Below are 24,208 nucleotides of genomic sequence, written 5' to 3'. Positions count from 1 at the left end.
CAACTTAACATTTAGTTTATAACTTTTAAATGGCCTGTCTGCCATGTGCATAAGAGTAAATTATTAAAAAATAGTTTACGGCACATCAGTAGTAAAGTGTAAGTGGTCCAGAGGATGTCATGTCTAAGTAAAACAGTGCATTCATGTGAACAAAGTCTGATGCCATTTCAGATACTCCAGTACCCGGCAACAGAAACATTGACACACATGTCACAGGGGACAGTGGTATCGCATGGCTTTAAAAACCAATTATTTAATGGCACCAGTACTCACATTTTATGCCACTTTCAAAGCATGCACTGTGGTATATTTAGTTGCATTTGAAAGTTTGTTGCTTTCTCGAAACTGGAGATGCCTGGGGACTATGTTCTTCACATGCTTGATAAGGCAGCAAAAGCTGGCAGATGTGACCTCATTACCGAGAATTTGTCTGATAAACTCTGTCATTTAGATACGTGCATTACTGTGGGAGAGGTTTAAACCCCACGGTTCTCTAACTGTGGCCCATGTGTCATTGTTAGCACTCGTAACATTTTACTCGCATTAGAGTTGCAAGACCAGGTGTCACAATGTGTGCAAAGGATTGTGTGGGTGAAATATTTGCGAGACTATTAAATTTCAAGTGTCGAGCATTTGCACTCACGACAATTGTGCGGTTATCCACTGATGCCCACACTAAGTATCGCATTTTGTGGCCCGGATCCTAAGATTACAGAGCCTGAAGGTGACGTGAGGATGGTGACTGTGTGACCAATTATACAAGATGTTTACCAATTATATCAAATTACGTGCTCTTAAAATCAAGCACGACTAAGTCATGTAAAATGTCAGTTTTTGCTACTTATGAGATGAGAACCAATCAAGTTGATCTGTCCCAGTAGACTTAAACTACTAAATGGAAACAACTTTTGACAGTGAAAGCCAAAGTTTCTTCATGGTTACTACAAGTATAAAACCTAGTTGAGACCAGAAATGAGGAAAAGTGCGAGTTTATTTACATTCCATGTGTTAGTATTGTACACATGGCTCAGTTATTCATCCATATACATTCAAGGAAAGCATGTAGCAGTCTTCACACTGTTGATCAGAGAAGGGGTGGATAAGACGGGTTCTGTACAAAACATATTACAAAGCTGTGTAAGCCCAACCAGAGGCTATTGGTGCAGAAGTGAAATGGATTCACCAGGAGGTGGGAATGACGATCCATTTTCTTTTTTTTTTTTTACACAAGTCTATTAGAAAAGACAAAATGATACATTGCTCATGCTGAAACAAAGCACAACAACAAATCCCCCATAAGGCTGTGGTTTACATGTGCAAAAACAATCATCTGCTTACCTCAAGTAAATGTGAAATCATACAGTACGTACAATGCTGAATAATAGCCGATAACTAAAATCAACAAAAGCTTAAAGCCATAAAAAAGGTGGAACAATTGCTTTCAATCATACTTTATTAAGAGGAATTTAATTATTCCTAAGGTGGTTTTTTAAAGCGTATCAAGTTGCTCCAGTAGAAGTAAAAAAATGGGTATTAAATATTGGCAGCCAGCACTGTTTGCAGAATGCTAATGTGACCCGTCACTCCACTGATTTCTGAAAACGCATCGTCACTTTTTTAAAATTCTATTGCTCAAAGGATGATGGCTCCGTGCACGTAGATGGCTAAAAAGAAAATCTTTCCGGATGTAAAGTCTCATCTGCATCAAATTTCACTTCGATCCACCACAAACTTGTACACCTGCATGGACTGTTGACATTTTTGGGGGGGGCTAAATTTTCAAACGTGGCTCCGTTTATGAGGACATAAAAACAGAAGAATGAATCTGGCCAACAATTGTGATTTTTTTTTTTTTTTTGAGCAAACACTGAGGTTCATTTTTATCAACCAATCACATTTTGGTCATTCTCAAAGGACATGTGCAAAAACAACAGGGTGAAATATCGAGGCGGTTGGGTTTCTACGAGGAGCCGAGCCCCGAATCGGACTCCACGCTTCCGTGGTGCATCTTGGGGGCGACGCACGGCACGGCAGAGCAGGGAATGGAGTAACAGGAACAGGCAGAGCTCTTTAGGGTCTCCTCTGTAATGACCTCTTGCAGGGAGTGCTGCTCTTCTACCTGGAAGATGTTTGGTTGCTCTCCTTGGGCATCACAGATACTGGAAAGGGGGAAGAAAAGGAAACGATTGTGGAGTTAGGATCAATTCCCAATCATTCCTGACATCCAGAGCCTAAGAAAATCCTACATAAAATAGTTTTGCTTTGGATTTTTAGGGAAACACAATACTGTTGTTTTACATGAATTCATCTAAGCATTGGTGAAATCTACACTGTTGCTAAGCAGATTTTATAACTATATATCTCTTAAACAACATGAAAAGTTGAAGAAAAACAAGGCAAGATGGCCAGTTTGACTATTTTCTGTGAAAACTGATCACAAACCACCCATCATTTCTCATGCACAGACCAGTTAAAACAGCTGAATGATTGCACTGGTTGCTGTTCTGCCTGCAGGAATGAAGCTCGAATGACAACTTGTAATAGCATTCCAGGATTAGTTGATTTACTCTGGGCTAAGAGCAATCTTATGTCTGTTTTTTTTTTGGTTGATTAGCTTTTTTTTTTTTTTTTACAGCCTGTAATTGAGCAGGTAAAGTCCTGCAGATGCATCTGAGGCAATTCAACGTTTGACTGGGAAGGGGAGAAAAAAAAAAGCCCTGCAAGTTAAGGCACGCCTATTTTAATGGATGTCATAACAAAAATACTATTAGATGATTACTGCTCCATTAAATCCATTAAAGAGCGGAGAAGTTCAACAAACGACGGCAGACAGTCCACAGGTTCCAGTGAAATCACCACTTAGTTTAAAGTAGGCATGGGCCGGTGTGAGGCTGTCAAGGTATAACAGTCTTACATAAAAGTACAACAATTTCATGGAATTAACACAAATATTTGAAAATGAGAAACAGTTCAGAATGATCCAATTAATTCATCACAAATCTAACTTTGTCAATTTGGTTTTGTCACAGATTTAAGCCAAAGTAATGAATAAGCATAAGATTTAGTGATTTAAGATGTAGTTAGCACTTCATTAGTCTACACCGGCGATGCTCCACTCCACCGTTTCTGAGGTTTAACTTCAAACTCGTAACCGGCTGATGCCTAATTTCGAGAACTCAAAGCGTTTTTGAAACAAGTTCAGGCAGATCAGCCAACTGCTTTGAGACATTTTTTGTTAACATAAGCCATACGCTCTGACCTCAACTCGCCTTTCCAGAGGCGTCTCATGCAAGGAATAAATGCTTTTGGATCAAGCGCGATTGACCAGTTGCTTGACCAGTTACTAGTTAGCACACATAGTTTGCTGCACCAACGCTTGCTCGAGTCTGCTTTCTGCAAATCCGATTACAAGCAGCACTCCGTCATTCAGAATCTTTAGTCTCGTGCAAATAAAAAGCCATTCGCTCCCTGTGCCACTGAGACATAAATCCAAACTGAAACATCATGGCAGCGAGAATAAAAACGGAGGAACTTAAAAGCATTCTCAAGCAGATGTGACAGTAACAGGAAGGGTCCTTGTGATCATTACCAAAAAAAAAAGCTTAAAAATGATAACCAGGGCAGCTGACCAATCGAAGACAACACAAGTGTGTTTGGTACAGAGTTGTTCAAATCTCTTCAAAACGAAAACAAAAAAATAAATCATCTTCAAAGGCATTGAGAAATACGATAAGTCAACCGCCTCATGTATCATTGTCAAGAAACACTGCGGCAGCATTTGGTGAGCAGGATTCACTTGGGTAGCATGTAGGCCGGGCGACCGAAGACAATCGCAGCGGGACAATGTGAGTAAATGAAAAAGAAAAAAAAAACTAAAACAGAGGAACCAGAGAGACATTACAGGAATCTGGAGAACTTGAGTCAAAATATGGCAGCAAGCTTTCACAAATTCTGTAAAAAAGAGGCACAGATATCACAACGACGTAAGAGACGTTTTTTTTTTGCTGTAACAGATGAAAATGTGCTGGTTCCTGGGCAAAAGTGCAGACACAAATATAGAGTAAATGTCACAGCACGGGATATACAGAGAAGTAAAACTGCCTGAGCAGAGCAGGCTCTGCTGATGATGCAGTTCTCCCCAGAAGCAGGGGAATCTGTCCAACTCAGATACTTTACGTAACAGTCCTGGCACATCGCGTTCATTCATTTCACGCTACAACTGATCAATAAACAATCAAGTCTTTCACTCAAAGAGACAAACAGGTGCCAAATCATCCAAAACACTGCCAATGGATTACGTAATTATGTAATCCCTGAAAAAGAAGCTAATGAACAACCCTGTTTATATAAATGGGAGCAGCCACTTGGATGTTGGCCATTTAGCAACAGGATTTTCCTTCACCTACATAAAAAAAAAAAGTTAAAAGTGGCACAGAACACTTTGCTACTCAAGTGGGGGTGGATTTATAATTTTTTTTTTTTAAAAAGGTGAATTTGAAACGTTGGGAGCAACCCGGAGCATATAAAGTGGCTTTTTGAATAGGAGGACAATGTATTGGTATAACAGTAAAATCTCATTATGTAAAGGAAAATCTATGACTACCAACTAAATGAGAAAAGGTTCATTTCTTGATTTTGGAAAAGTGCATTATTTTGTAAGGCGTTTACCACAGGAAATAAAGCATAAATGTTCAAATAACAGCTTATGTCAAGGAGAACCTACTGGAAAAGCGTTCATGGCTGGTCTGACAAACGATGCGTATATTTTTTGCTGTGCCGTCGTGCGACATAAAATAACTTTGCAATCTGGCAGAGTGTGAGGCGTGCGCAATTATTTCTTGAACTCATCGTTCCTGGGTAGAGACAATGATTTCAACTACTCACACAAACACAGCAGTGACTCACCATCTGAATCTTATCTACATAAAAACAAACAAACTGTGATCTTTGCTTGTTATCAACATAGTAGTAAAGGGACTGTTTTATGGTGGAGCAATAACTAAACAAACCTTTATCAAAACAGTTTTTAGACACGGCAGCTAAATGGGAACAAGAACCTTAAATAATTGACAGATAGTGTTTCAAATAAGTTGTAATAGCTGGGAGAAGCCCATTATATAAGATTAGCTTTAACATCCGATCTATAGCATTCTGTGTTTGCATCCTGTAGCATGTGAACTGACGCTGCAGCCGGCTGCGTGTTAAAATTTAACCTCACCTGTCATAAATGAGCCCGTCGATCCCCTGCTCTCTCAGCTTCCTTCTGTTTTCATGCTCGTTGTTGTCGTCTCCCCAGCTGAACACCACCAGGCCTTTGGACTGGGCCTCGCCGATGTAGTTAAGGTGCTTCAGCAGCTCCTCGGTGTGAGCGCTGATTCCCTGCCAGGGCAAAACATCAAAGTCCAGCAAATAAGGTGGTTGCTTTTTCCCTTAAGGATGTTATTGAATGCGCAACCTCCAGGAAATAAAATCACCCACCAGGATGTTCTCGCTTTGAGCGAAGCTGATGGCGATCTGCGTTGTTTGACAGCGCACGTCCATCAGCTCGGGATACTTTTGTGAAATGCCCTGGGTCAGGAAAAGGATGGGGTACTTGTTCTGCTTGAGTCGCACCCTTTGAACCAGATTACAGGGACAGTTTGACATTTTAAATAGATCCTTCAGAGGTCCCACTGACGGACAAATAAAAAAAATTAAGTGCCTCTGCTTTTACAGGGATCCTTTCGAGCAGCAATATTTCAACTGCAAACTCGAAGGGCGACGCTGTGCACTCACATTGTGCAGATATCTGGGTCGAAACATGAGAAGATGATCCGCCTTCTCCCAGCCTTCTGCAGAACACAGGTAAGAATAATGTCCAGGAAGGTATTCATGTTGAAATACGAGGATAAGTTCCCGTCCCACGTTCCGTCCTGTGAAAATGGAGCAAGGAGATTCGTCAGCTTACGCCGACGATTACACTTTGTTTCAAAGTCTGGTTCAAATGGCGTACCTTCATTTGGCTGATCCATTTCAGTTCAATGTTAAAACCGACACTTTCTGGAACAGCTTGGAAAATCTTTGGAGAAGCGCACAGAGAAAAGCGATTACTATCCGATGAGGGCTGCCTTTAAGTCAAAGTGATCATTGACAGCATTCCTTGCCTGTGATAATGAGGGGAACGGCTGATGCTCATCGACTTCCTCCTCATCCTCCAGGAGATCTTAAGAAGCAAACAGAACGGGGGAAACGTTCACACGTCTTCCAGATTATCTGCCGATCCGATTTCACAATGTCGGCCGTTCCACCCTCATGTGATGCAAGGACACTTAAACAAAGCGGCCTTTAACCAGAAGTGAATTTGGGTCACTGGAAAGGGGGATTTTTGCGAGGTATGCACAATCAAACGTTTTCCCAAGCTAAAAGCTCCAGACGTTTGAGATGGAGTCAGTATTGCAGTGTTTAAGTAGATTTTATCATTTTTTTCTCTCTTTTTTCTGTAATCCTGAAAGTAGCATTAAAGACTACTGTGAAACAGATTGCCATAAAGATGTGGAAAAAAATATATACATATTCTGTCTTTTCCAAATGACAAACACAGGTGTATTGACCTCTGCACTACGTCGCACAGTAAAATCACCTCCTATGATGCAGGGCTACCAGCCCAACTGTTATGTAAACAGCATTATGTCGATAAGCAAACCAAATCTCTTCTGGTTACAAAGAAGAAAAAAAAAGTTGTGAGGAACTGCTTACCTTTGTGATCACTTCCTGTCATTGCAGCAACATGGGCCAGCTGGGCAAGAAACACATATATTCATGTTTTACTGTTGCAGTGAAAAGCAACATATTTACTCATGTCATCGTTGATCCATGAGGCCGTTTCCGCTGTCGATATTGTCATCTGATCTACCCAGAATTCATCAAATATCTCACCTGGTTCAAATGTGGCACCTTTATCTAATCAACCACTGACTGGTTAATCCGGAAAAATGGCCATCAGATCAGTCCTAAGTTGTGTTGATGTTAAGTTAAGCAGAAAAGGCTGAGCTTTTAGAAGTGTTTTTTTTGTTGTTGTTTTTTTTTTGTTTTGGGGTTTTTTCAGCTTCAAATGCATTTTTTACAACAAATTATCAATGTCCCTCTACAGGAATGTGTTGTTGGATTTTAGGTGATGAAATGCTTATTCTCTTATTTTAAAAATTATGTTTTTTTGCTTATGTGCATCTTATAAGTATTTCTAATATTGCACAAAAATGGCTAAAGTGGTTAAATGAAAAATCTACAGAATGCAACAATATATTTATTTAAATCTGACTAATCGTCAGAATAATTGAGCAAATGAATCGATTGCTAAAACAATTGTTAGTTGCCGACCTGCAGAGAATTGGTTATCGAACGTTACTGTAATAACCCTAACCACTCCCTACTGAACATTTCCCGAACATCACAAGACCAAGGATACACAAAAGTCAACTAAAACTGAATTCAAAAGGATTGTATGAAGGCTTCTGGGTGATATAGGCTTTCTGTCAGACCCAATCTGGTGACCTTCCAGCAGGCTGAGCAAATATTGTTTAAAGAACAGGGTCAGTCTGGGTCGACTACCCAAACACAGGAAGAGCTAAAATCACAATAAAACCCAGAACAACCTCTACACTCACAAGTTGTTAGATAACAGACGCTCATCAAGCAAAGATTGGTTTTGAAACGGCTCCTTTTACTGCTTTTATCTTCTCAATCAGAAATTCACTCCAACAATCATCCCGACATTAAACAGGATGGCAGCACAATGGCTACAGGCTGCCTCAACAAACCAGTCCAGCTGGAGCAAAGTTTACCTTCAGTAGCTGCAGCTGATCAAATGTCAGGTCTTTGACAGGAACCTCAATGAGCTCCAGATTCTGGTCATTTTTCTACCAAGTCAGAAACAGAACAGTTAGCATCACACAAGCTACAACGACTGCAGGGGGAGAGATGTTTAAGGGACCTTCTTGGTGGAGATGCAACATGTTAGATCGTGGTACACGATGGGCACAGAATCCTTGGAGAGATGAACGTCAAACTCCACAAAAGCTGCACCCTGCGCGTTCAAACACGTTGAGGCAAAATGTTCTGCAAGTGGCTGGATTTATTCAAATATATCGTCTCGTCGACTTACATGGTTGGCAGCACTTTTGAAAGAAGCGATTGTGTTTTCCCGGACTTTGTGGTATCTGTGGAATAAGAACAGGAGCGACTGGTAAGACATCTGAACTTATGCGTATTTGTCCACATTACCCTGCTGAAAATCCTAAAGAGAGTCCTCACTCTGTAGCACACGATTAATTCTACATTTAAAATGAGTGAATTGAGTGGATTTGACATATTTTTTCGATGAAAAAACTAATTCTGCCGTCGGTAAAGATTGACTGATGGTCTCACTTGGCAGCGTGTGTGCTTCCAGCTCCTCTGTGACCCACGTCCACCGTGCTTCTTTTTGTCCAGTGCTTTGTGTACGACGAGCTCATGTCGCACTGCAGCTTCTGGATAGGGCGGATCACCAGGTAATCCACTGAAACCATAAGCTGCAGTCAATAAGGCTGGACTCGGCAAAAATCAGGATCCGCAGCATATTCTAAGTACTTTCAAAGAAACGTCACCTCTGACTTTCCCGATCGTCTGTCTGGAGTTTCGGCCCATGATGGGGAGCGTGACGACGCCCGTGTCATTGCCGTTCTCCAAGAACGAGGAAGACAGGAGGCAGGCTGTCCCGACATATCCGGGATGGATGTCTCCCTGGACCACGTGCTCACTCAGATCCTCCTGTAATCACAATCCGGATCACTATGCGTGTTACAGCACATTTTGAAGACCCTTCGCGGAATTATCAAGAGGCAGAAAGACCTCAAAAAACTCAAACGTGAGCTCCAGGTTGTCCGGGTCCATGGTGTGGATGCTGTACTCGGTCCACCGAGAGGGCTCTAGGGCGTAGCCGCATTCTGGCTGAGAGTGACGCGACTTGTAGTCGTTGGCAGAGATTAAACTGGTTTCCAGAGTTGTGGTCATCTTGTGCCAAGAGGAAGGGCTGAGTTCCGGTTCCTCCTCCTCCTCCTCTTCTTCTTCAATGCCCTCTAACGTAAGTTTAATCCTACATGCAAAATTTTAAAAAATTAAAACCTGACAAAGTGCTAATCTACTTTAAATATAACTACATGCACGTCCTGTTACGCTTATATAAAAGGTCAGTGTATGGAACATCTCATGATGTACTCAAGTTAAATTTGAACTCCGCGGCATCCTCACCTGAAGCGTGACTTCTTGAATTTCTTCTTGGTGATGGACACCGGAGGCCTCTTGGAATAGTGCAAGCGCAGTCGAATGTCCGTCTGGCATGTCAGCCATCCTGAGTCGACGCATTTCACCCCATCTGCACAGAGAGAGACGGCCTGGAACTGAGGCAGCGCACCGACTTCCTTCGTCATGAACCAAGCTTTTCCTCATCTCGTCACAAAACAACCAAAAATCATAGGTTTCGTTGGGCGGTACTTGCGTTGGACTTACAAAACGTAGTTCATAATTGTAAAATTGAAGCAAGATGATGCGTAGCTTTGCAGTACAAGCTTGAAAAGTGTTTGTTTGTATTCCGCTCCCTTTGCTACAATGCTAAAAAAAAAAAAAAAAAAAAAAAATCAAAGCAAGCAGACTTACTGTGAAATCCAAATTCCCCGTCGTCAATGTTCTGCTGTGCAACTAAAATTGAAGAAAAAAATACATTTTAGGGTCTTGCAATACCACATCAGTTGAGGTCATCAAGCCAGAGCAATCTTGGTAGTTAAAGAAAAAAATAATTATTATTTTTGAACTCTTAACATCAGATTCAATCGCTCTGCATGCGAGTTGCCTCAACTTCACCAAGGCTAACTTAAAAATATATATATATATATTTATGTTAATAAGAACATCTATATTTAAAGTCAGCATGGCGCAGAGGTTACTGTAGGACTAACAGAAAAACTAAAATGAAGCACATCAGTGATGATACTCAATAGACCCTGAGCAGGGTGTGGACGTAGCTGCAGCTACGCTTCCTATCTGACTCATGTTCAAATAGCTTTATTTGCATAAAACCCAACACAATGGCTGGCTAACTAAAGAGACCTTGAATAACAGGTCATGGAGTCTGCTGCACCGCAGTGTTTCCTCTGTGGCTGTAGATTAGTGCGAGTAAACGCTCTCACCAATCCCTCCCATAGCATCAAAAAAACAAAAACAAAACATAATAAAACATACAGCTGGGAATTACAATCTTTTTTTTTTATTTAGAGGAAACACTGCAGTTCATTGAAACTTTAACCAAAAGAAAAAGAAAAAAAAAACCTTCCTGAGTGGATGAAGCTACAGTGAATCAGAAATTAGAGGTCTGAATACAACAGACTTTATGAACCCAAACCAAATTTTATTTTTCTTTTCGCTGGTTTATACCTGTGGGGCTCATAGTGCGAGGCTGATGATGGGTCTCCCACAAATTGACTATCACTTGACATGGGCCACCCGCACTCTGTTGGGTACAACGTTAGGATTTTCAAGTCATGAACTATTCACACATGAACTACCATTCAGGCTGGTTGCAAAGACATCTTTGGACCAGAGAGTGAGAAAGCGGTAAGAGCCCGTCTAGTCACCGATCCGCCAGCTGGATCAGGCGCAGACCACGGGTCGAAATCTGAAAGGTGGATTTGTTAGTGAGAGGATAACAAAAAAAAATAAAAAATCCTAGCATTGTATCTTTGTTCAGATCAATGTTTTTCTTTATGTAATTAATCAACAATAGTGGAGGTTTATGGAAATTATTTTCAGCCACTAGTTTTACAAGTTACAAAATTATAGGTTCTTTAAAAAAAAAAACTAAATATATATATATTTTTTAAATGGATCTACAATCATAAATGTACAGAAAAAGTGACTTCACCCTCCTGTACTGCTGGAGCTTTTAAATCGCAGGAACACATAATGAGATATCATACACAAAAAATGAGAACACTTAATCAAATTCTGTGAAGTCCACTCTTGATATGAAACAACCAAAAAAAGAAGAAGAAGAAAAAAGTAGGAACACCAAAATCCTATCTTGACAAAGTCACCAGAAACTGAAAGAATCTTCAAACGCATCCAACTTGTGTACAGCCAGTCTAAGGGAAATACCGCATTCTTCAACCAACAGTGAAGATCACGCAAAAAGAGGCTTTAGTTCAAGGCTGGGCGAGGTTCCACATCACAGATTAAAGCAAAGCAGCTGGTCAGCCTGTGGCTGGACCTTCCAAATAACTGACCACAAGCTGTTTCGCTTCACGTCCCACATGGCTGGATCACACGGCAGCTCCCAGCGTGACACTGCATTTCAGACAACTGATTTGTCAAATCCTACAAATAATAGCTGCATACTGACAGACAGCCAACACAAAGAAGGAATCAACAGAAGGGGGAAAAGAGAAAACAAGGGCTCATCTGAGGCTTTGTGGACACGGCCCATCAACTAAAAGTCGCTTTACTGGTTGTTCTTAAAGAGCTTTATACATTTCCACCAGAGCAAAACAAAACATCGAAAGTTACATATCTCGCTCTTCAAGCCTTGCTGTGGCATTAAACACAGAGGGAGGATGAGGTTTTGGGTTAATCTTCCAGTGCAAACGCCTCTCAGCTCCGGTGCAGCTGGTGTTTCTGCTTTTTAAACTGCTTTCGTGGCTCAGCACAGCCACGTGTGACGTAAAAGGATTTGACAACAATCCCACCACCTTACATCGTTTCATTCCAAGTCGGGAGGAATCCATTTCAAGTTACTGGTGACTTTGAGCAAATCAGCCAATAAATTCGACATACAGTGGTAATAAAATATTGCCTCTATCTCTGTTGACGGTCTGCAAAAGTAGAAATGATGTCATGAAGTCATACCAAATTGAACATAATGGAGTATACATAGAAATGGTGAATTTTTGTTCCCCAAAAAACTTTGAAAAGCATCACAACTGTAGCGACTAGAAAAGCATAATGTACTTGATAAATAAAAATAATTAAAAAAAATAAAAATAAAAAAAACACCAAAGAAAACTAACTCACCTTTGATTCCAGGAAGAAGCCCTTAAAATAGCGATACGTGGAAACAACCCCCCGGGGTACAGAGATCGTCACTGCCCATGTGTGCCTGTCATTGAATCAAGACAATGAAGAGGGTTGAAGTTAACCTAAATATAATACACATACTATTAACTAACAGGAGACAGTTGTGCAGCACATGTAATGTTTCTCATACCTTTCGTCACCAAGAGGATGTAGAGTCACAGCTTTCTGATAGCTCCAGTTTCCCAGAGCCTCACAGCTGCCGACAACAGCAATCACCTCACCTTGAATGGGGAAAAAGACACGCTGCACGTCATGACTGCTGATGGATGCTATTGCATTTATTGCTTTCTCAACAGAAAGCAGATTGTACTAAAAGTTCTTCATGATTGCAGAGTTTTTCATGTGAAAGTGAAAAAAGAAAATAAATAAATAAATAAAAACTTAGCCTGGCCCTAATATTACATCACAGAATTGGCCTGGATTTAAAGTCCACATAAATAGAGGTTTTAAAACACACTTGTCAAAGGAAAATGAAATCTTAAAAAAAAAAAAAAAAACTAAAGAATTTGGTTTATCGCCCAGTTCCCACACGATTGCCATGTTTTTTAGAAAACAAAAAGTATTTAATCAGACGATCTGATGAGCAGCAGGGAGTGTTCAAAAATAAGACGATATGGCCTGGGATTCTGTCCTTAAATGTTTGTTTCCTCTTTACTTCCTTGCATCCTTTCGTTAATTGTGATCAATTATTCTTTTTAGTCTCTTCTTCTGGACAACTGTTGCATAGGAGCCATGAGGCTTTAAAAACAACAAAAACCCTGCAGCTTTTTAAATGCATTTTTTTTTCTAAATACCAGAGTAAATTGAGACTTACCCGGAGTGGTCTCCTCCCTGATAGTTAAGTTCACCTGGCTGGTCTCCATAGTTTAACCAGGAAAAACACAGACAATGGAGATGCAAAAAAAAAAAAAAAAAAAAAAAAAAAATCCTGCAAGACAAGAACAGGGGGGTTCAAGCGAAACAACCTAAGACCACTGAGCTCTGGGAGGACAGAGATGCTGCAATGCTGGCCACGTGTCTCCTGCAGACTGAAAACAACAGCAGCTCAACTCCTCCAACAGCTTCAAACACCTCGCATCCGAACCGTACAGTTATATACATGTGGGCCGAAAATAGAAACGGCTCGAAAACCCGGACGTATCGATTACCTTCTCTGATTCCAAGAGCTCCTTCCCGGTTCTTGGCACTGTTGATGGATTCACAGCAGACCTCGGTCCGACGAACCAGCAGAGGAGCACCGGTCTGGATCAGCTGCCTCCACCACTGCCATCGCCGTTCAGTTCAAGACGGCTTCAACCGAAGACAAATAAAGATGTTCCGAGAGCAGATTTAAGCCCCCGGGAAAGATAACGCTTAATCAAAACCTTGCATCCCCCGCGTTTATCCCACTGCACTAGAACGAAGACGCGAGGCCAACCGTTTCTTCTTCTTTTTCTTCTTCGCGGAATTTGTAATAAACATCACCTATTACGTTCAACAAGTGAACCGAATTGAACAAACTTCCGGTGAAGGAATTTCAACTTAAAATCCAGTCAAATGTTCGCAAATATGTTTCTGCACTATATGAACGTTGTGTTTATTAAGATGGCGTCTAAACATTTTAAAATCATTTAAAAGGCCACTGACGACTTTTTTTCCCTTAACGGGAAACGAGGGGTGCACCCTGGACACAGGCTACCAGTCCCTTACAAGCCAACACAGAGACACACAAAACAAACACTGACACACTTGTACCTAACAAAATTTTTAGCAAGTAATATATAATAAAACAAATGTAATATTTTGAATCCATTCGCCTAATCAAAAACAATTAGACTTTTTACTCTACTTTTACTTTGAAAGCATTATGTCCACTTTCCATGTTGCTTCCGCTGCGCACTTGAACCGGTTCATACCACCCTGCTCCGGATCTGTGGCGTTTCCCTATGATGCATTCAAGTTCCTTTTCAATGATAGTTATCAGAAATGTTACAAATACCAAGAGGTATTTAAAGAGTTAGAATACATGTATGTATCTCAAAGAGGATACATAAAACAGAGAAACATAATTTCTTGTTATAAAGGATGGACAATTTTTCCCCAACCAAGAATATTGCATTTTCCCCAAAAGCGCCCCGTGAAATCATATCCTCTTTTAATAGCAGGTGTAATAGTATTTCGGCGCGGACTTCAGATGAATTATTGAACAAAATTGTCTGAAAATGTCACTCTTCCTCGTTATACGGAATCGTTAAGTCCAGTAAGACTCAAACTAAAAACAGAGTTTCTCACAGATTAAGTTATTTTAAGGGTTAAAGCGGAATTTACATACTTCTCACAATGCAACACAAACTAAGCGTAATTCTGGTTCTCCCAAACTGTGTCTGTCTGGGGATTATTAACAGATGGGAAGTGTTAGCACTGCGAGGCAAAACCCAAAAGTGACAACAGCGAGCAACGTGAAACTCACAGAGACGGTTTTGAAACCTTTAAACACCCGGTTTTTGTCGTGCTAATGGCTCGTTTGGGGGATTCAGGGCAGATGCGCCCGAATTGAGTGACGTCTACCGCCATATGATAACCCGACACAACGAAGAAGTCGTGTGGAAAGCGTCTGTCTGGATGGCTGCTTCTAAATATAGGCGACATGGCCCAGATGTTCTTGGCTTCAATGACAGACTCTCGTATTACGCAGTAAACTTAGTCTTGTTCTTTCACCATCGTGTAGGACGTAAACGGTTATAATGTTGTTGGGGGGAAAAAAAAGGTAAATAAATGATAGCTGTTGTCAGTGTATCCTGCTTTGACCGCACCATAACTGCAAGATGGACAAATTGAAGTCACGGTTTGGTCTGCAGCACCTCCTAGTGTTTAGACGAAGTTTACACACCATGCAGCATAAATGTAAAATAGTCCCTCTTCCAGAGTCATAATCTGAAATCTAGCTTCTATTGTTTGTTTGTTTTTTGCCAACACAATATCTTGCAAATATGATTAAAGGTAATGCAATTCAGTGAACAACTATTTCTATTAGCTGAGACCCAAACTGAACTTCTTGGCTTGTACACAAAATACTATCTGTGGGGGAAAAACATCCTGTTAGTAGCTTGAGACAGGGGGAAAAAGGTCACTTGAACACAAAGTCAAAGCTAACCGAGTAGCTTGGATCAAAGTATTTTCACATGTTATTATGGCCAAGTCAAAACGCATAATAGTTCAAAATGCTACTTGTGGCATTTTGAATGTTCAAGCTGGAGACACGATGTTCCTGGGACTGATACACCAGCGGCTCAAAGGATCCCTTGTGGCCTCTTGTGAACAATAGGAGGAAATCTCTGCAACAGTGGAGAGTTTCACCTGAAAACTGCGGTATCACAAGAGTCCCGGTGATAGATGCCTCTGTGAAAACGTTTCCTGAAAACCTTTTCTTCATATTAACGCTGCAAAACGTTTGGTCTTCTGTGGCCGAAAAATGGCAAACAGGAACAAAAATGCATGAATGATAAAATGCCAGCTCACAACACTTGAAAGCATCATGAAGCCAGAACAGAGCTTCTCCAAGCAGATAGGGCGTTTTCAAATACAAATCTGCCACGTCAGCATTTACACAGATCGTAAAGATGGAATATGATTACTTTCATGTCCTGGTTTCTGTTTGCAGGTATTATTCAGAGTTGTGTGTTTCCTGCGGATGACTCAACACTCTGCCTTTTATGCCAAACAATTACGACTGGTATTTGTTGTTGTTCTTGCTGGTCCACAACTGGTCGTACTCAGGGCTTCAAGGCCAGAAAGGGAGTGAATAGAACGAGAATGCTGAAAGAGAAAATAAAATGCGTTCCTGTTTCAGGCAGAAAGAACATTTGTGATATGATAAACGAAAACTCTCCCAGATCAGGAGGACTCACTGTCTTCATCTCTTTCATTTGAAATGCAAATTGCCAAGTATTACATAAAACCCTGCTGAGAATCCCGTTTCCAGAACATCAGCAGGCACCGTTTTATATGCTTTAAAATGTCGTCAGTGATACGTGAAGCCCGTTACGAAATAATTCTCGCTCCTTACGTTTTGTCATATCTGACCACTTTACAACCATAAAGTGCATTGTATGTTGTTAAGATGACAGATCAGCATAAAATAGTGTAAAATTGTGAATGGATGAAATAAAAAAATACGTATTTATTTATTTATTTTCTGACATTCATTTCCTTTTTAATCTGAAATATGTTGTGTTTTTGTATTCACAACATTTGAATCAAAACCAGAACCATTTCTAAATAGGGACATGTTTAGATGTAAAGCGCGCCGTTGTGCATTCTGGTTAAAACTTCAACGTTTTTGCAAAGTACTGTATGCTGATAAATCTGCAGTTCCCCAGTGATGCCACGTGACCCAGATATAGCATTATAGAGTGGGCAGTGAACCACTGACCAATAGTCAAAGCACACCCTGAGGAGATGTGCACGGCCACTCGTCCAAACATTACACCATCTCCCATCTGCCTGTCAGAGTGGTTAGACAGAGGAAATGAAAGTGGAGACAAAGAGCTGAGAGTGTGAAAGGTAAACAGTAGAGATGGAGATGATGGATTATCTGTGTTTGTAGAGGAAATACAGTGACATTTCGAGCGCTGATGCTGCTGCTTTGGATTTTTTTTTCAGCAGCTGTCTGTATGTGGAGATGGGGATGTGTGATAACAAATATATCCTCAGGTCGTATTTAATTTCCTTTCGCAGGTGAAACGGAAGAGCACCCCGTTACGCCGTTGAGCTTCAGCTCCACGACTTATTTGAAGGAAAATGAGAAAATGACGCAACACTCTAGCACTTTAATCATTCAGTGGTTCACTTTTTTTTTTTTTTAAGTGTGGACAGAGGCTGCTCCACGTGGAACAGGAACATTATTAAGCTGTCATTTCCTCAAAAATAAATACATTGATGGTTTCTGGACATTTTAACTTAAGCACAATAAGGACACCATTCACGATTTCACTCAGAATATCAACAGAACTTTACAGTCAATCAAATGTGCTATAATTGTAATATATATGTAGGCACAACAATCAATGCTCAATGAAAAGTGAAGCCAAATGAATTATTTCAAATTTGACATTTTTTAAAAAAATTTTAAAACCATGATCTTTTAAAAAATAAATTCTCAAAATTTAAACTCTTGTCATTTGCTCGGTCCCCTGTGGCGTGCCGTCCCCTGACTCAGGTTTGTTCGGTGGGCAAAAGGGGACGTAGCGGACCCAGGACTGCTTTTGAAGGCACGGAGTTATCCCAAACGGGAGACTGTAAACCTCTTCTGATGCCACATCGTCGCTGGAGTCCTCGGACTGTCCTGCGTTCCAGGTGAGGATGCCACGCTCACGCTTGGTCCCTGAATGAGGTGGAATATATGTTTATGCAGAGTGGCTTTACAGTGTTGTGTTGATGATTTCAGTTGCACTAAAAGTTTACGACGTGTGGTGGGAAGGAATTCTGGTCAAGCAATCTCAGAATATTAAAATATATATATATATATATATATATATATATATATATATATATATATATATATATATATATATATATATATATATATTTTTTTTTTTTTTTTTTTTTTACCAATGGGGACTGAATGCCACACTTTTCAGATTTTTTTGTTTGTAATAAAAACGGATTTCTATTTCTTTTTCTTTCATTGTTTCACTTCTGTATTGTGCAGCACTTTGTGTTGATTCAATACATAAAACCCTTATAAATACAAAGAGATTTGTAGTGATGTGGGAATATGTGTGTGTGTGGGGGGAGGGGCATAACATTATTGCACTAAGCAATAGCAATGAGGCAACACACGCTTTCTCCATTAGAGCGTGCTGCCTCATTGCGATTGAACGCATCAGTGCAGAAAATCAAAGAAAGAAAGAAGGTTGTTGTAACTCAGCAACAGCTCCCCAACCTCAGCTTACCAGGAATCGTGTTATCTAAGAAGCAGCCGAGGAACCCTCCTACAAACATATGGGTGGTGAACAGTACATGCAGAACCTGGTCCACCTCTTTGACACCTGAGTCATAAGCACAGAGGACATCACAGTGAAATAGCAGCTTGGTTTTATTTCGCTGCTTCCCTGCTGGAAGCAGAAACAGCAAACCGCATCGTAATTCAAGGTTAACGCAGCAGCGCACCAACTGCACCTGTCTCTAGAACGCCGGGATTCTTCATGATCCAGTTTGGGATGACAAGAGCCGCAAAAATTGAGAATCCAAACACAAAGATATTCCGAGAAGAATTCATGTCTGTAAACTGTCCAAAACAAAGGATTACGCCACAATTAGAGAAATTTGTCAGCAACAATATAAATGTATATATAGAATTATCTATTCACCTGCAAATTGGAAATCCCAGCAGCACATATGACACCGAACATGATCAGAAACATCCCTCCGATGACAGGAGTGGGGATGGTGGAGAAGATGGCTCCAATTTTGCCCACCACTCCCAACAGAATCATGAGAAATCCACTCAGGAGAATCACAGTCCGACTACCCACCTGCCATCGGGGGATTATCTTAAAACTACTTTGTAAAAGCATCCAATCAGCGCTTTTGTTGTTGTTGTTTTTTGCACTTACCTTGGTGATGCCGAGAGCCGCCACGTTTTCGCTGAAAGACGTGGTGCCGTTGCCCGTCCCGAAGGCCCCCGCCAGTAAAGAGCCGATCCCTTCCACGCCGATGCCCCGGCTGATGGCGTGCTTCGGAGGAGGAGGGGCTCCCGAGAGCCTGGCGCAGGCATGGTAGTCACCCACAGACTCTGCCATGGAGCAGACTATTCCAGCCAGGATCCCAACCACAGCTGCCAGGTTCACGGTTGGAACCCCCCACCGGCCTGAACGACAAGTCAAACTGCAGATCACTGAATTGGTCTTTTAAATCGATTGACTAATCAAATTGTGTGTTTTTTTTGTGTTTTTTTTTTTGTCTTAGTAAACCTACGCACCGGGGTACGGCAGGGTGAACCAAGAAGCCTTGCTCACCACATTTCCCTTCACATCAGTGCGGGCCAGGTAACCGTAGTGAGCAGAGTCAGACGGCAGGACGTCAAATATGGTGAGGAGGTAACAGACTAACCATGAGATGGCGATGCCCAGCAGAATCTAATTGACATCCACAATTAGTACGGAGTAATGCTCCGATGTCAACATTTTAGCCTCAAACGACACAGCAGAAGACATCCTACAGGCATGGTTTGGAAGATGTAAAACTTTGAGGTTTTCCTTTTCTTGGTTTTGCAGCACGAGGGAATGGGAAGCGGTATGAGACGGAGGTACTGAGAGAACACAACGATCAGCCCCATCGTCCTGTGAGTACGACAAAGGGACAGAGAAACAACTCAAATCCAGTCCCGATACGAGCAGATGCCGCACTAAAAGCACATCTCAAAGAGAGATGTCATATTCTGCTCCTGAATTAAAACCGGAGCTTATCAGTGTTCTTTCCGAGGAGCTACTTACAAAGCAGAAATGCCCCAGTGGCTGCCAGCTTTCACTCCAGCCGAGTCAAACAGAGCCAGGCCTATCAGAGACACAGTGGGGGCAATGGTTAAGGGCCCAATGAAGCGCATGAGGAACCCAATGAGGCCAGAGAAACCAACAAGAATCTGGAGGAGAGAGGCCACCATGATAGAGCCCTGCAGCTGTGGACAGAAACACAAGAACCAGAAGCATGAGCACTGATGTTTTAATAACGGCCATTACTTGCTATAGTTTCCCAGAACGGGAAATACATTCAGAGTACTCATCTTTCTAGCTTTGTGTTCATATTTTGTCTCTTTAAACCCACAAAAGTAATCTATTACGTGTTGGTCCTTTAGACAAACTCCTGAGAAAATACATCAAATTTAGATGTCTTAATGTGACAAAATGGCTTGTGAATAATTTTAAGAAGGCACCGTATTCTAAATGCATAAATCACCAGCGGTGCAGACGGCGTGTCTGTGTGAGAGAATGAAATTGTTGGTGTTGGCTCACCGTTCTCATGCGGCTCTGCCACTCTTCCATAAAAGCCGGGGAGGAGGTGTTGACCAAACTGGCATTCTGCGTCCAAGCCGGGCACTTCCACTCTGGCATGGATAACACGGCCATGGCTGGAGTCACCAAGGCAAACGTGCCGCCCTGCAGGATAGGAAGTCTCCACGTTTGACGAAGACAACAAAAACAAATGAAAAGCAATGCAGTCTGCAGCAAAAGTCAAGTAGGTCACAACATTGCAAAAGAACAAGGCGTCGTTTCGAACTAAAGTCTGTGGATTTTAATTTTTAGAAAAATTTGCATTTAGTTTATTAAAAAGAGGGTCTACACACTGTTGTCCTGGATCATTTTAGTCAATCTAGTGTGTACCTGTACGAAAGCTAATATGCTAATGCTAAGCATGGATGTTTAACTGTCTTACTGGCTTGCGCCTTCTGGACAAAAGCAGATGCAAGTTGAGCTGCTATTTAACTACAAAATGTTTGAACACTTTGGAGCTTTTCCCTCCCAAACCAGGAGCTCTCACCTGACACCAAAGGTGACCTGCAGGATGGTGCAGAGGCCCGAAACAAAGAATATGGTGTTGATCAGAAGCCCCTGGGTCAGGGTGTCATGCTGCAGACACAGACCCTCGGAGAGGATGAGGGGAATGGAAATGATTCCCCCAAATGCTGTCAGGTAGTGCTGTGGAGGAGATGAACATGCACTTTTACAGACGTGACATGCAAACAGAGCCAAACATCGAGTTGGTTTTCAGGAAATATCAAGGCCATGTTTCGTCCAAGTGTGTTTTAGCTCGACACACCTGCTGCCCTACGTCCTTTTCCCTTCATCTCGCCCACCAATCACGTAACGAACCTCCCAAGCCTAAATACCTCCTGGTTCATTCTGCTCATGAGAAATCATTCTATCCCAGCAGCCTGTTGACATTTATGCTTCTTCTGTACTCAAATCTATAGTTATTTTGGATCTTCCCAGCTTTATCTTTACAATTTGTTCCCCGAAAGCCAGCAAATATCAGCTTGCAGTTTGTTACGAACGTCGCCTGATCACATCCAACCACTTTGGCTGCCAGGTGTTTTCGAAACTGCTGTTCCTGAGAAATAAAAGTACCGAAAGGAATGGCATGCATGAGTGATGAAGGCCTCCACTTCAAAGTTTTCTTTTTGGTTTAAATCCCTGAGTATGCAATCTACAAGTAGGTTGCATTGAACTAATGAATAGCTGAACTGCCCTGGAGTCCATCGCTGACTGAAAACAAGACTATTTTTCAGTAAGCAGTTATCTGATCTGCCTCAGCTCCTGTTAACTTGCTTTTGTAAACTACCAACCAGTGTTAATAACTAAACTACGTCATATTTTTTGTTTGTTTGTTTGTTTGTTTTTTTACACACTTTGTTATAACATGAGTGAGAATTTGGTTGTGGCATCAAACAGCACTTTTACCTTTATAACTCACCTTTTTTTTTGTCTCCATAGGAAATGTTGGATATTACGTTAAGTAAACGAGCTCAGAGTTAAGATATGACGGATGTTTCCGTAAAACATTACCCTGACCTTTCATAACAAAGCCGTTTTCCTGACATTCCAAATTTTTCTGGCTTAAACTCATCTTCACGGAGCGACCGGCAGCTTCACTGTGCTCTCAAGCACGCTGTGAAGAAACCACAAGCCGAGTTTAGATGAGATGCCTGAGATAAAGAAATGCCTATGTGGGAGCTGCATATGTAGCCTTGGGATCTGTTTGTCCTGAGAAAATTTTCTGATGCAATTCAAGTTCAAGAGTTTTGCTGCATGAAACAGTTTTATGTGTCATCATCCCCTGCCGTCCTAAATTGTCTCAACTTGTGAAATTGAACCCTCAGAATCAGTCTTCCACTGGACATCAGACTGTTGATACGTTATAGGGATTTAATCTCTTTGATTTTGATAGAAAAAAAGAAAACAGCTCATGTGTTGTAGAAATATTTAATTTCCCCTATTGATTAGATTTTTTTTCTTTTTGATATACAGTGAGACTGGTTGTCTGCGGTGCCCCACCTGAATGGCCAAGAAAATGCAAAGATACCAAGGAGGGACGTCAGTCACGCAGTAGGTCGGTTTATTTCTGTTCTCCTCTGCCGCACAGTCGCTCCATCTGGGCTCATCCGCCTTCGTCTCGAGCTGGTCGTGGATTTGCTCCTGCATCTGCAGGGAAACATCCAAAAACCAAACAAACAAAGCCAAACAAGCAAGCAGAATAAATTGTGAAGACTGAGAAATGACAAGGAATCACTTTCAGCCCAGTCAAACTATTGCTCACCTGTCGACTCCGCACCAGATCTACATTACTGTCATTTTTTGGTTTGTTTTTTGTTTTTTTCCACACAAACAGGCGTCAAAGCTTACTTGGAGACTCGTACACATGCACACGTTTACTGATATCTGCCCTAAATTTGTCCCGACAGCAAGTTACGTTTCCATGACCTGACAAAAATGTGCGAGTCCTGTAGACTTTCCCGTTATTACACGTGACAGAATTCAGAGATGCCTCTTTCAATATGTTTAAAGGAGTGAGAAGTTGTTTTTAAAGTAAAAAAAAAAAAAACAAACAAAAAAAACTTTGAAAAGTAGACATTTTGAATCAAGAAATCCTTGTAGATTCTGAACAGAGAGCATAATAACATTTATGAAACATTTTTGAGTCGCTACACTTTCCTTGAAGAGATAAATATAACGTCTATGGAAATATAAATCTTCATCTTTGTAAAGATATGCTCACAAAAATAGAAGAAAAACTATGTAGGTATACATAGATGAGAATAAAACCTCTCGGGTTTTACCCGAAGTAGTAATTGTACTCACATCAAATGCCAGGTTGTCATGTCCTTTACTTTTCTTCACTGAATCCATTAAGCCAAAAATTGTTGGAGGAAGTAGTCGATAAAGTGATTCTGTGAAAAGAGAGTCTCTTCTGCTCTGCACCACTCCCCAGGTGTTAATCAGCGCGCTCTCCTCCCGGAAAATCACACAGGTTCTCAAAATCATTAACAGATCCACCTCGGCTCCATGATCTCAGAGGGCCAAACCGTGTGCAAGTCTCTCGCCTTCCTTATCTCCGACCAGCTCACAGGGAGGGACAGCGTTCCCATTTCAAGCACACCGTGCAACACAGAGGAATGTAATGCAAAAGCAAGTTCAAACGTGGAGCCATCTGAAAATGAATGTCAAATCTAAGCAATCGATTTTAAACCTCGAAAACTGCTGGATCTGTTTTTGCTTTTCTGCACAGAGAGAAGAAGGTGAAACACGAAGGCAGCCTTTGACAGCGTGACAGAGACATTAGGGGTAGGTTGTCATCAAATCTCATTTTGACAGGTGCCACGCCCCTTTGACCTCTATTTACCCGTATATCTGACTTTCTTTTTAAGAGTAATACAGCACCCAGCAACAGTTATTTAACCAAGTAAAATTTATATAATTATGTAGTAAAGCCTAGTGAAGTTGAAATAGATGCCGGAGATGTTGCTTCTGATTCTGTGTCTGTGTTCAGCCAGCCTACAACTGGAGGTTCTGAGCTGCGACACGCAGGCCTGCGAGAGAAGGAATGTACTAGTTGCATACTTGCAAACTTTGCAGGATGCAGACAGAATGATAAATTAGCCACCTCGGGGGGAATTCAGAGCAAGGCCCTCATGAACCCTGCTGGTTCATGAGGGCAAACCAGACCACATCTGGGTTTTTTTTCTCAGTTTATCGCTCTTTGTCTAAAGAGTAATTACCTTCAGTTATCTGTGAGCGACACACGCTTTAAACACATTTGAAACTCATAGATTCATATTATTTAGATTGGATGTTTTAATGCATGCATCCAATCTAAATAATATGAATTGTATTCACTATCTGAATACAGACTGAAAGTTTACATTGATCATTTATAAGCTTCAGTAATGGAAAATTCAACAACTACATTTTGTTACTGAACACACTCAAGTGTGTAAAATGATGGATGGAGAAAAAAAGCATCATTTGGGCCGAGAAACATACAGCATATAAGTTAGAGACAAAAGTAGTGGATAATGATAAAGGTAACAAAATAA

The 24,208-nt window shown here is 41.2% G+C and overlaps 2 protein-coding genes across 5 annotated transcripts; both read right to left on the bottom strand.

The window, feature by feature from the left end:
- Nucleotides 1–973: 973 nt before the first annotated feature.
- gpcpd1 (glycerophosphocholine phosphodiesterase 1) lies at nt 974–13,652 on the bottom strand. 3 transcript variants are annotated; one of them, XM_055044303.1, is made up of 20 exons: nt 13,287–13,651; nt 12,953–13,066; nt 12,269–12,359; nt 12,076–12,160; nt 10,444–10,519; nt 9,670–9,711; nt 9,265–9,388; nt 8,866–9,109; nt 8,622–8,784; nt 8,404–8,533; nt 8,141–8,195; nt 7,970–8,062; nt 7,821–7,895; nt 6,736–6,775; nt 6,144–6,202; nt 5,993–6,058; nt 5,776–5,912; nt 5,479–5,614; nt 5,219–5,379; nt 974–2,159 (listed from the first exon to the last, which is right to left on the bottom strand). In XM_055044303.1, exons 2-20 carry the CDS (start codon nt 12,999–13,001, stop codon nt 1,961–1,963), a joined length of 2,025 nt encoding a protein of 674 aa, XP_054900278.1. In that variant the 5' UTR covers nt 13,002–13,066; nt 13,287–13,651; the 3' UTR covers nt 974–1,960. The 3 variants fall into 3 exon arrangements, with proteins under 3 accessions (XP_054900278.1, XP_054900279.1, XP_054900280.1); XM_055044304.1 differs by lacking the exon at nt 7,970–8,062 and having other exon boundaries at nt 13,287–13,652; XM_055044305.1 differs by lacking the exons at nt 10,444–10,519; nt 12,076–12,160; nt 12,269–12,359; nt 12,953–13,066; nt 13,287–13,651 and adding an exon at nt 10,575–10,593.
- Nucleotides 13,653–16,926: 3,274 nt separating this feature from the next.
- On the bottom strand, nt 16,927–23,413 carry LOC129369031 (solute carrier family 23 member 1-like). Of its 2 annotated transcripts, XM_055044299.1 has the most exons (12): nt 22,974–23,412; nt 22,170–22,316; nt 20,656–20,813; nt 20,130–20,289; nt 19,614–19,795; nt 19,340–19,460; nt 19,100–19,256; nt 18,735–18,988; nt 18,489–18,653; nt 18,298–18,406; nt 18,072–18,167; nt 16,927–17,500 (listed from the first exon to the last, which is right to left on the bottom strand). In XM_055044299.1, the coding sequence occupies exons 1-12, from the start codon at nt 23,154–23,156 to the stop codon at nt 17,283–17,285; spliced, it is 1,950 nt and encodes a 649-aa protein (XP_054900274.1). In that variant the 5' UTR covers nt 23,157–23,412; the 3' UTR covers nt 16,927–17,282. The 2 variants fall into 2 exon arrangements, with proteins under 2 accessions (XP_054900274.1, XP_054900275.1); XM_055044300.1 differs by lacking the exon at nt 18,489–18,653 and having other exon boundaries at nt 22,974–23,413.
- Nucleotides 23,414–24,208: the final 795 nt, after the last annotated feature.

The sequence above is a fragment of the Poeciliopsis prolifica genome, unplaced genomic scaffold (assembly GCF_027474105.1).
Source record: "Poeciliopsis prolifica strain line A6 unplaced genomic scaffold, Auburn_PproV2 SCAFFOLD020, whole genome shotgun sequence".
In the NCBI taxonomy this organism is placed as follows: Eukaryota; Metazoa; Chordata; class Actinopteri; order Cyprinodontiformes; family Poeciliidae; genus Poeciliopsis; species Poeciliopsis prolifica.
The sequence above is the reverse complement of the archived record's forward strand: the minus strand, read 5'-3'. Positions and strand labels throughout refer to the sequence as shown.

What these genes read in the sequence shown, in the direction of transcription:
- gpcpd1 (XM_055044303.1), bottom strand. Translation starts at nt 13,001, where the DNA reads ATGGAGACCAGCCAGGTGAACTTAACTATCAGGGAGGAGACCACTCCG. An exon ending in ATCAGCTGCAGCTACTGAAG is followed by an intron (nt 6,776 to 7,820) that starts GTAAACTTTGCT and finishes TTTCTTGCCCAG; the next exon opens with CTGGCCCATGTTGCTGCAAT. An exon ending in GACCCAGATATCTGCACAAT is followed by an intron (nt 5,615 to 5,775) that starts GTGAGTGCACAG and finishes TCTGGTTCAAAG; the next exon opens with GGTGCGACTCAAGCAGAACA.
- LOC129369031 (XM_055044299.1), bottom strand. Translation starts at nt 23,156, where the DNA reads ATGATTTTGAGAACCTGTGTGATTTTCCGGGAGGAGAGCGCGCTGATT. An exon ending in GGCAGAGCCGCATGAGAACG is followed by an intron (nt 19,796 to 20,129) that starts GTGAGCCAACAC and finishes TTCTGTCCACAG; the next exon opens with CTGCAGGGCTCTATCATGGT. An exon ending in CTTAGATAACACGATTCCTG is followed by an intron (nt 17,501 to 18,071) that starts GTAAGCTGAGGT and finishes CACCTCATTCAG; the next exon opens with GGACCAAGCGTGAGCGTGGC.